This window comes from Dipteris shenzhenensis, chromosome 28, assembly GCF_047967505.1.
Source record: "Dipteris shenzhenensis isolate YYH24624 ecotype China chromosome 28, Dip_SZ_1.0, whole genome shotgun sequence".
NCBI classification, from domain to species: domain Eukaryota; kingdom Viridiplantae; phylum Streptophyta; class Polypodiopsida; order Gleicheniales; family Dipteridaceae; genus Dipteris; species Dipteris shenzhenensis.
This window is the reverse complement of record NC_141623.1, coordinates 24624695-24636112: the sequence shown is the minus strand read 5'-3', so window position 1 is coordinate 24636112 and position 11418 is coordinate 24624695. Positions and strand designations below refer to the sequence as shown.

The following is an 11418-nucleotide window of genomic DNA, read 5'->3' as shown; positions in this document are numbered from 1 at the left end:
CATACTCTATACTATTGGGTAGGCCATGGCTCCATGCTGCAAGAGCTAAGCAAGATTGGGGAGCTAAAAGGATTACTGCCAGGAAGGGAAATAAAAAGTATAAAATAAGTTTGACCCCGAAGAGAACTCTTCCTAGATGCATGCAACCCATAGAGGCGGAGGGAGTTAATATGGTAGCAGAGTTAGAAGAGGATTACTTTTTAAGAAGAAACCATTCATTGGTACCATTGTTTGAAGTGGATGTGGTGGGCATTGTGGAGAAATATACAAATCATAAGAAGACTACTCGGATGCACATCCAACTATGCAGAGTAGCAAACTAGGTAGTTCCAACCAGAAGGCGGAGGTCAACCAAGGAAGTCAAATGACTCTGATGCTGATGAAGAAACAGTGGAAGGAGGTTTGAAAACACATATCGAAGCAGTGATTCAAGTAGAGAAGGCATTTGAAGAACATATAAGCTAGAGTGCTATAGTGAAAGAAGATGAACTTGAAGACATGAATCTTGGTGACAAGGATGACCCAAAGATGGTGTGTGTCAACACTAGATTGAAAGAACCTTTCAAAGGGCAATTGAGGGAGTTATTACTTGAGCTCAAAGATATCTTTACATGGCATTATACATATATGAAGGGAGTTGATCCTTCTTTTTGTCATCATCATAAGATAAACCTTGAAAAACATGCAGTCCCAATTGTTCAGCAAAGATATAGAATGAATCCTAATTATGCTAAGCAAGTTAAAGAAGAGTTAATTAAACTTTTGAAAGTTGGGTTTACATATCCTTTGGATAGAGTCACTTGGTTGTCACCTATTGATACAGTTCCAAAAAAGAATGGCAAGCTAAGAATATGTGTGGATTATAGGAAGATGAATGCAACAACTATTACTGATCCATTCCCTTTACCTTTTTGTGATACCATGTCAGATGCTGTGGCAGGCCATGAGTTTTATAGCTTTTTGGATGGATTTAGTGGCTACAATCAAATAAGAATGGCTGAGGAGGATAAAGACAAAACTGTATTTGTCATGGAATGGGGAGTGTTTGCAAGCAATGTAATGACTTTTAGTTTGAAGAATGCTCCACCAACTTTCCAGAAGTGGATTCAAGAGGTGTTTGCAGATTACCTTACTTATTTCATGAGAGTATTCCTAGATGATTTTACAGTTTTTGGTAAAAGATTAGATCATTTGGATCAGCTCAGATTATGTTTTGAAAAATGTCAGATGGCTCGTTTGAGCTTAAATCCAAGTAAATGCGCTTTTGTTGTGGAAAGAGGTGTGTTAGTAGGGCACATTATATCTAACGATGGAATGGCTATTGATCCAAGGAAGGTATCTGTCATACAAAAGCTATGTTTCCTAGGAATGCCAAAGCATTGTCTAGATTTATTGGCAAAATCAAATGGCATAGCAGATTTTTGAGGTATCTCTCACATGTATGTATGCCACTCACCAAACTGATAAGAGAGGGAGTAAAATATGTATGGGGATTGGAGCAACAGCACAAAAAGCATTGATGTTTTAAAGAAGATGTTAGTAGTAGCTCCTATCCTACAACCTCTAGATTGGGAGTTACCCTTTCATGTATTTGTAGATGCCTTTGATGTGGCCGTTGGAGCAGTATATAAAAAATAGTTCGACCTGTTTATTATGCCTATAGAGTGTTGACAAAGGCTGAAAATAATTATGCAGTCTCACTGAAAGATAAGATTTGGGAATTTGCTTTACATAAGTTCAGACATTACCTGCTTGCTACTAATAAGGTTGTATTTCATGTAGGTCACTAGGCTTTGATCTATTTAGTAACTAAACCACAACTAACAGGAAGACTTGCAACGTGGATGCTATTGTTGCAAGAATTTGACTATCAGATAATTCATACACCGGGGAGATAGCATGCAATTGCTAATTACTTGAGTAGACTTATCACAAGAGAAGATCTTATTGGAGTTCCAGATCAACTACCACATGTAGACTTGTTCGTGATCCGAATGGATGATCCAAAAGATTTGTATGATCGGATGTTGTTTTTCCTTATTGATGGACTGATGCTTGATTCTTTGACAAGGGATCAGGAAAATAAAATGGTGTTACAAAGTAAGCCTAGAAGATGTGTGCAAGTTCATGAAGCAGCAGGCAATATTGATAGAGGCACATGCTGGAAGTGATGGAGGACATTTCTTAGGGAAGGTCACAGGTAGAAAAATTATGCAAGCAGGCCTATGGTGGCCCACAGTGTTTAAAGATGCTCATCAATATGCAAAGGAGTGTTTAGCATGTTAGAGAGATGGGAAACCTTCACCAAAGAAGAGGATGCCTCATCAATCGATTCTTCCACTTGAACATTTTCAGAAATGGGGTTTGGATTTTATTGGTCCAATCAAGCCGGCAGCTAGGTATACAAGTAGTAAATACATACTTGTTGCTACTACTGATTATTATACTAAGTGGGTTGAGGCAGTAGCTTTGAAAGATAATAATGGAAGAACTGTTGCAAATTTTTTGTATCATAATATCATGACAAGGTTTGCAATATCAATTGAGATAGTGTCGAATAGGGGTACTCACTTTATTAATAAGGTCATTACAAAGCTAACTAAGACTCACATGATGTTGCATAAGAAATCTACATCATACTATCCACAGGGTAATGGACAGGCTGAAAGTTCAAATAAGATCATTATGAAAATTTTTAGAAGGACAGTTGAGGATAATCCTAAGCATTGGGATCAGAAGCTAAGATTCAATTCTATGGGCATTTAGAACAGCTTCAAAGTAACCACAAGAATGACTCCTTTCAGATTGGTATATGGTACAGAGGCAGTTGTTCCAATGGAATTTATTGTGGGGAGCTTGAGGATTGCTGTAGAACATAAGTTATCTCTTGAAGAATCCATGAATTTTAGAATTCAGCAATTGCTGAAGTTAGATGAGGATAGAATTATTAGTTCAGGATATAACTCCCTTGTTTCTCAGTATGGAGGAATATCGGAATGGTTTCATTCATGCATGAGAAGATTGTTGCAGTGTTCCTGGAGAATTAAGCAAATGATAGAGGGCTACATGAGGGATGTTGCAATCCGACTGGGGTCCGCTTGTGTTCCTACTAGTTTGAGTTCTGTGATTGCTGACACACAGATGATCTGACTTTGGTAATTTGATGGTTGTTCAGATGATCCGGCGAGAGTTCGATCTGAATCTGATTCTGGGGGAGTTCTGACTCATGTTCGACACACGTCCAACTAAGATCCTAACAAGTGTTGTACGTTTGCATGTGGAGGTGATATTTGGCATGGGCCGAGGAGTGGTCATATGGAAGGGTCACCTAGAGATAATATTTTGCATGGATTGAGCAATTGACCAAGGGGTGCAATTATCCTACGAAGTGATGATCGATGGTGGCATCAGAATATAGTACATTAGCACATGCATTCTCAAACTGTGTGTGGGTTATATCTCAGGTGTTTTGGGTGCCATTGATTCAAGAAGAAATAGCTTATGATAAGGATGTCGAGGCTGATATGCTTCGAGAGTTTGACCAACCAGCAACAACAAAGAATTATTTTTTGATGTACAATATTTCATGGGCTGACATAATCTACAATAGGCTGATGATGGAGGTTGGTAAGAAAACTCTAACAGGTACCAATAACCACTCGAAAGTTGATGTTTTCATTACGGCTCTATTTGAGTATGGGAAGAGGTCTTCAATAATTTTAAAGGAGATGCCAGAAGTGAATGCATAAATTAAAACCAAGGCAAAAAGAGATACACGCATGTAGAAGGCATCAACATATGAGGAGAAGTGGAAGGTAGTTGAGGATTTAAAAGAGGCCATATATACTATTGAGGAAGCACACAAGATGGTGTTTGAAAAAAGATTAGCACACAGTTTGTGGGATGTACCGATTAGAGGTAGTGAACTTTTGAAGAATATGCATGAGAATCATAAGGAAAGGAAGATTAAGCTCAATGATAAAAGAACTGGCAACTAATCTCAGAGAACAGTTTGATAGCAGTTTACCAACGATATCTAAACCAGTGGTGCAGCAACAAGGCACGACACAGACAGAAGCTTGTGCAGTATGGTTGTTCGAGAAAGTGTCTGTGGTAGAAGTAGATCATGCCATGAAGGTGTTAAAACAGTTTCAAGAACAATAGAATGAAATGCAAGCAGGGTATTCAGCTCAAATGCAAGCTTTATAGAAAGATAAGTAGGAATTGCAAAGAAAAATCAATGCCTATCAGCAAGAAGAGGGCTAGGTCAAGGAGCTGAAACATCATGTTTTGGATCAGAAAAAAGAGTTTGAAAAGTATAAGCTTCAACAGCTCACTAAACAATTGACAATGTAGAAAGAGTCTACCAACAGTACATAAATGGCTTAGTGAGAGGAAGGATGCATTTTTCACTTAGTTGCACAGACTATCTGAAGACTATGTAGGTTTGCAAGTTGACACATTAATTGCTAAAGAAAGAATTAAAGCACTAGAGGATGTAGAGATTCAGCTCAAGGCTATGACAGATGAAGTGGGTGGAGTATTTATGATAGAATCAAAAATTTGTGAATTGAAATCTTAGATGATAGAAACATCACATGCAATGTGGAGTAATATAAAAAAGAGATTGATTGGAATACAAGTTAGTGTACAATTAGTAAGGTTGTGTGCACTTCTCTCTCTCCCTTGGCTACCAACCTGGCCTTATATCTATCAACCTCACCATCTGAGTTGAGTTTGACTTTGTAAACCCATTTGCATCCTATAGGCTTCTCTGTAGGAAGATATCTCAAGGTCCAAGTTTGGTTTTCGAGAAGAGCATTGTATTCTTCATCCATTGCATGTTGCCACTCAGTGACTTGCACTGCATCTTTGAAGGAGGTTGGCTCATCAAATTCCATTACTTTGGCCATGAATGCATAATTGCTCTTGTAGGTCCACCTCTCAGGTATCTTTCTATCATGAGCACATCTTTTGAGATTAGACATCCTTCTTGTAGTAATTTATGTTGATGACTTGATCATCACTAGCTCCAATGGACATCTCATCTTAGAAACAAAGAGTCAGTTCACCTCAAAGTTTGACATGAAGGATATGGGAGAACTCCATGATTTTCTTGGTATAGAAATATGGAGAGACGACACATGGATTACACTTTCTCAGGGAAAGTACACTCAAAAGGTACTTAAACAATTTCACCTACATGACTGTAAGCCACTCCCTACTCCTATGGAATACAATATCAAGTTGTCACTACTTGACACATCTCCAGATTCAGATCCTCTACAGTACAGACAACTCATTGGCAACTTGATCTATTTGACTATCGCCAGGCTAGATATATCATATGTAGTTGGTGTGCTTAGCCAATTCATGCAGAATCCTAAGAAGACTCACCTCCTTGTAGCAAAGAGTACTCAGATACCTTCATGGTACATGGGATCATGGATTACATTACACGAGGTCATCCAACTTACACTTCCATGGATACACAAATGCTGATTGGGCAGGATGGCAGAAGATCCACTAGTGGATACTATTTTAGTCTTGGCTCTGTAGCTTTTTCATGGCAAAGCACGAAGCAAAATTGTCTTCCACCAAAGTAGAGTAGTATAGAGGATCCACCAATGCAACATGTGAAGCAATTTGGTTTTAAAGGCTTCTTTCAGAGATTGAGATACTCTCTGGAGAACCTACTGTGCTCTATTCAAATAATATGAGCAGCATTCAACAGACAAAGAACCCAATGTTTCATGGATCACAACTTAATTGAAGCATATGATTTATTTGCGAGACAAAGGGGAAGATGTTCAAGGGTTGAATATAGAAGCAAGTCAAAAGAAAGATGTAGTCTCTTCAACTCAATAAGCAAGAAGGAAAACACCATGTTTGCTTTGCAGAAAGAGACAGGAGTGCACTTGACACACAATTAAAACCAGAGCTCACTAATCCTAAGATGCTAAAAAGAGGCATCGTCTACTTTGCATGGTACCTTTGACTGCAATAACTCATCTTCAATTATGAGACAGCAGGCTTCATCTCTTGAAGTCTCCATGCGACTACGGTGTAGCAACATAAGTCCTTAGAATTTTTGTAACTAGGAGTGAAGAAGCAAGAACGAGATTTTTGTGGCCTCTTGAATCGACTATCTTTAATGCATTTTAACAATTCCTCTAGAGCACATAAAAAGACTGCCTGTAGCATATTTTAACAGTTCCTTCAGAATGAATGAATGTCCATTGAAGGAGAACCGTTTGACAAAGGATTGGGCACAAAAATTATCAGAATAGTGCACGTTATCAATGTCAGGGATTTTCTAAGAGGTGAGAAATACCAGGGGTAAAGCAGATGACTAGTCATCCTATCACGGGTGTTGGCCATAATTAGTTGCAGACCTGATGGTCACTGGGGTGTAGGATCTGCCTATCAGATGATTGCACATGAAGGGGTCCGCTCTAGCCGCTACCTGCCTAAACAACATGAAAAATGTCAATTGTAAATCGAAAGTAAAATGATGTTTTTTTAAAAACAAGATATTTTAATTAAGAAGGGAGCTTCAAAAAAGTGGTGTATGTTGTGGATGGCTCAACACAAACTCCTATTCAACTCTCTCCTATTCACTCTCTCCCATTCACTGTCCTATATCAATCTCTCCCATTTATGCTCCTATACACTGTCTCCCATTCACTCTCTCTGATCCACTCTCTTCCATTCACTCTCTCCTATTCACTCTCTCCTATTCACTCTATAGACCATTCACTCTCTTCCATTCACTCTCTCCCATTCTCTCTCCTATTCACTCTCTCCCAGTCACTCTCTCCTATTCTCTCTCTCCCATTCACTCAAGATCCCATGCACGCAATAGACCATATAAACACGATAATTAGGTGTTAGTAAAGACGGACAAAACTTTTTGGAGGATCAGGGCTACGAGTATCAAATTACGAACGATATTTTTTTTTGCTTTTTTCAGTTCAAAGACTGTCATTGGGCAGGTGTGGGGATGTACGGAGCACGTCATATGAGGCCGCCTTGAACCGGAGAGACTGTAGCGGACAGATCCAAGGAGCGATGGGGTGGTTTGTGAGTGCCTCAGAGGCTGCCACCAGGGGTGATGGAGGCGGGGACACACTCTCAAGAAGGGAGAAAAGCTTAGAATTCCAAAGGAGGAAGTAATGGTAGGAAGGGAGGATCGGAGGGTAGGGAGGAGGGGGGGGGACGAGATCGGACGGTGTGGAAGAGGGAGGCTGAGATGTGTTAATGGTGGGTGATCTTCTTCTTCTTCTTTAAAAAAAAATAAAACAAAGAAGAAGAAGGTTAAAGTCCTGAGCTTTACAGGCCGCCATAGCCACCAAGCTCCAGAACAACAATCGCCATAGCCAATTTCTTCATGCCTTCTCCCCTCTCTTAGCCCCCCCCCCCTTCCTTTTCTCCTTTTCTTCCTCCATGGCCTTCCCTTCCAAATGCTCCTCCCTCTTGCGCTCCACCTTGTGCCGCCTCTACTCCCCTCTTCACCACCCCACCCCTTTCCTCCCCCCTGGCTCTCGCTTCATGTCCTCCGGCCCTTCCTCCAAGCTCTTCGTCGGAGGTATCCCTTCCCTCTCGCTTTGCTTCCCTTCAACCTACTTTTGTGCGCCGTCGCTTCCTGCCTCTCTTCTCGCCTTGCCTTTGTCCCCATTCCTTTCCGTTCCTAGGGCTCGTTTCCCTCATTCGTCAATTTATCTTATGATTGCTCATATTTCAGCTCTACTGACTTTTAGGGTTTGTACTGAATACGCTACATGTAAACATTCGCGCATGGCAGGCTGTTCGAAACAGTTTAGTGCCTCCGTTTAGACTTTAGCTGTAAATAGGCTCATCCATTCGCGTTATTCGTAAAATCGGCCGACGTAATTATTTAAGGCTCGTTCAACCATTGGGAAGTGCTGCTAACATAACGCCCTTGTCTCTGTCTGTTCTAGGCTGTATCATTTTAGATACTGTGATTGTTCTTTCTTTGAGGTATAGAAGTGCTCCAATTGTTTTAAACACTTCGCCAAGTTTTAAGCTTTTTTGTTTTTGGGTAATATGCAGGTCTTTTTATGCCAATGTATTGTGTTGTATGGTGATCGTGTCTTCTTCTGTGGGCACATTTCAGGTCTCTCATGGGGAACAGATGAAAATGCTTTAAGGGAAGCCTTTTCATCTTTTGGAGAAGTAATTGAAGGTACGCACGGATACATGTAAATAAACATTTAAAGTATGCCAGGAAAATCTATGTAGTAAAGTATGAGTTATGAGGGTACTGACGAGAACAGAAGCCTAGCTTTGCTTAGTAAGTTTTAACATCTTCCATTTGAACTGTCTGGGTGATGACAGCAAAGGTAGTCATGGATCGGGAAACAGGAAGATCGAAAGGGTTTGGATTTGTTAGTTTCACATCTACTGCCGATGCTGAATCTGCAATGCAGAGCATGGATGGCCGGGTAGGTTTTTGATTGCATTATTTAATGTCAGTTCTCTTGTAGAAAGTGGATGCTTTTCAGAGAGATTGCTTATACTTCTTTGGCATGTGTTGTAATGGTGCTTTTTAGTCATCGCAGGACCTTGGTGGAAGAACCTTACGAGTTAATTTTGCTATTGAGAAACCTCCTGCTGCACGGAGCTTTGGGGGTTTTGGTGGTGATAGTGAAGGGTTCGGGGGTGGAGGTGGAGGCTTTGGAGGTGGAGGGGGTTATGGTAGCTCTCAGAGGGATTCGTTTGGAGGTGGAGACTCTAGCTTCTCCGGATCTTCAAATGATTTTGGGAGTGACTCATTTGGCAAGGACAGTTTTGGCAGTGACTCTTTCGGCAAGGACAGTTTTGGTAGTGACTCTTTTGACGGGGACGAAGATGACTTAGGCAAGGGCAGTCTAAAGGATGGTTTTTAAAACCGATTTGGAAGCTCTGTTTGGAAAACATGGTTTTGATCTACTTCTTCCTGGTCTCACAGAGGCAGCATTGTGACCTATTTTCAAAGAAAGATATTGTGTCACAGAAACTGAATCTCTCTGGAGTTGTGAAGATGGAAGGCTAGGCCTAGGGTGAGTTGGCACGCTTTTTGATACCAAGGTCCAAAACAAGAACTCTGTTAGATGGATTGAAGAAGTGCTCACTTCTCAGTGAAGTGTTTTCTTCTAGATAGGATAAGTTATCCCCTTTTTACCTCTTGTAGTTGTTATACTGTTTTGTAATGGCCTTTTTGTTAATGGATAGGCATCTGCACTTGATAGAATTATGCTCCACATTATGAGATGATGACTTTCAATATTACTCCGTCTGGATCTTCACTGTTGAGAAATTGAGGATTTTAAAGGCTCTCTATAACTGCACTTTGATTCCAGTCTGGTGTAATGCGATGATAATCAAGTAATTGTTTTGCAGAACCCAATCATGTATTCAGTGTGGTATTGCTATGGATAGCTCTTGAAGATCCTTGTTTGGAGGAGGATGAGTAATGTTTTGCTGTGCTGGTTCACTCTTGAAAGCATGTGCTCTCTGTCTCTCTCTCTCTCTCTCCCCCCCCAGTGTGCCTGCACGTGTCCCCGTGCATCACATACATGCATATGTGCATGCACGTCAAGCATAGGTGTCGTGCACGCTTGTGTGGATACATGCATGAGTTGTGTCGTGTGCGTGTGTACATATGTATGTGTGCACACACATATGTATACATACATTTGTATGCACATATGAATGTTGAATGCACTCTACACAAGTGTGTAATATATGTATGCACTCTACATGAGTGTGTAACGTATGTATGAGAATGAATATATATGTGTGCGCACGCACTTACCTTCACACACACCAAAAAGTGTATACATGTGTATGCACTCTACACAGGTGTGTAGACGTATGTATGAGAATGAATAGATATGTGCGTGCATGCACTTACCTTTACACACACAAAAAAGTGTATCCATGTGTATTGTGGAATGCATTGTGTGTAAATGTATGTATGAGAATGTGTATGCGAGTGTGTGCATACCTTTTATACAAAAAAGAGAGTATACATGTGGAATGCACACTACCCTAGTGTGTAGATGTATGTACGAGAATGAATATATATGTGTGAGCGTGCACCTCTATACAAGAAAAGTGTGCATATACATACGTACGTTATTTGTAAAACACACACACAATGTGTTGGGGGGGGGGGGGGGCAAAAGGGCTCTAGCTTAGTGGTTGAGGTGCGTGTTCGGCCCCTTGCTAGGCCTCGATGGCACCGCAATGCAAAAGAAAAGTGTATGGGAGTGTACACGCATGCACTCATTTCACACAAAATTGGGCTTACATTTGAGAGATTCTAGAATGTTTTGAATCCAAATGATAGCTTATGCTTGGGTGTTGAAGAGAATATAAGTGTAGTTTGCTTCCTAAGTGATTATTATTATTTGATTTTTCCTTTTTACACTTAATCTTGTCTAAACTACCTTACAAACTCTCTTCTTTCCTTTGTTCTTTCGCTACTTGTATAAAAATTTATTGTAAGATTGGATACCTTATGAAGGTGTTTCACACATAACACACGTACTTTAGTTGCATGCATTAACCCGAACAACACAATTCCATTTCCATTGGTACCCATTGGTCCTAACAAGGAGCTTTAGATTTATTTTTTTAGACATAAAATGGCTATCTTTACAATGTAATGTCCATTTTTGAGCTTATAATCACAATGGATTCTTCTTTTTAAGAGATTTAAATTGAGAACCCATGTTGTATAGTTTCAATTTGGTCTTGATACTAAAGACTACTTGACAAAAATCTTACGTAGATTTCCACTATCTAATTCTTAAACACTTATTTTCTATATTTCCACAAAAGGTCCTTAAAGCACACGTTTCTGTGTGTGCATACCTTTTATACAAAAAAGAGAGTATACATGTGGAATGCACACTACCCTAGTATGTAGATGTATGTATGAGAATGAATATATATGTGCGAGCATGCACCTCTATACAAGAAAAGTGTGCATATACATACGTACATTATTTGTAAAACACACACACAATGTGTTGGGGGGGGGGGGCCCAAAAGGGCTCTAGCTTGGTGGTTGAGGTGGGTGTTTGGCCCCTTGCTAGGCCTCGATGGCACCGCAATGCAAAAAAAAAGTGTATGCGAGTGTACACGCGTGCACTCATTTCACACACAAAATTGGGCTTACATTTGAGACATTTGAACCCAAATGATAGCTTATGCTTGGGTGTTGAAGATAATGTAAGTGTAGCTTTGCTTCCTAAGTTATAATTATTATTTGATTTTTCTCTTTTACACTTAATCTTGTCTAAACTCCCTTACAAACTCTCTTCTTTCCTTTGTTCTTTCGCTTGTTGTATACAAAATTTATTGTAAGATTGGATACCTTATGAAGGTGTTTTACACATAACACACGTA

The 11418-nt window shown here is 40.0% G+C and overlaps 1 protein-coding gene across 2 annotated transcripts; it reads left to right on the top strand.

Moving 5' to 3' along the window:
- The first annotated feature begins 7280 nt into the window (after positions 1-7280).
- On the top strand, positions 7281-9291 carry LOC147883363 (glycine-rich RNA-binding protein 4, mitochondrial-like). 2 transcript variants are annotated; one of them, XM_087399921.1, is made up of 4 exons: positions 7281-7588; positions 8138-8206; positions 8359-8465; positions 8583-9291. In XM_087399921.1, exons 1-4 carry the CDS (start codon positions 7447-7449, stop codon positions 8907-8909), a joined length of 645 nt encoding a protein of 214 aa, XP_087256047.1. In that variant the 5' UTR covers positions 7281-7446; the 3' UTR covers positions 8910-9291. The 2 variants fall into 2 exon arrangements, with proteins under 2 accessions (XP_087256047.1, XP_087256046.1); XM_087399920.1 differs by having other exon boundaries at positions 8574-9291.
- Positions 9292-11418: the final 2127 nt, after the last annotated feature.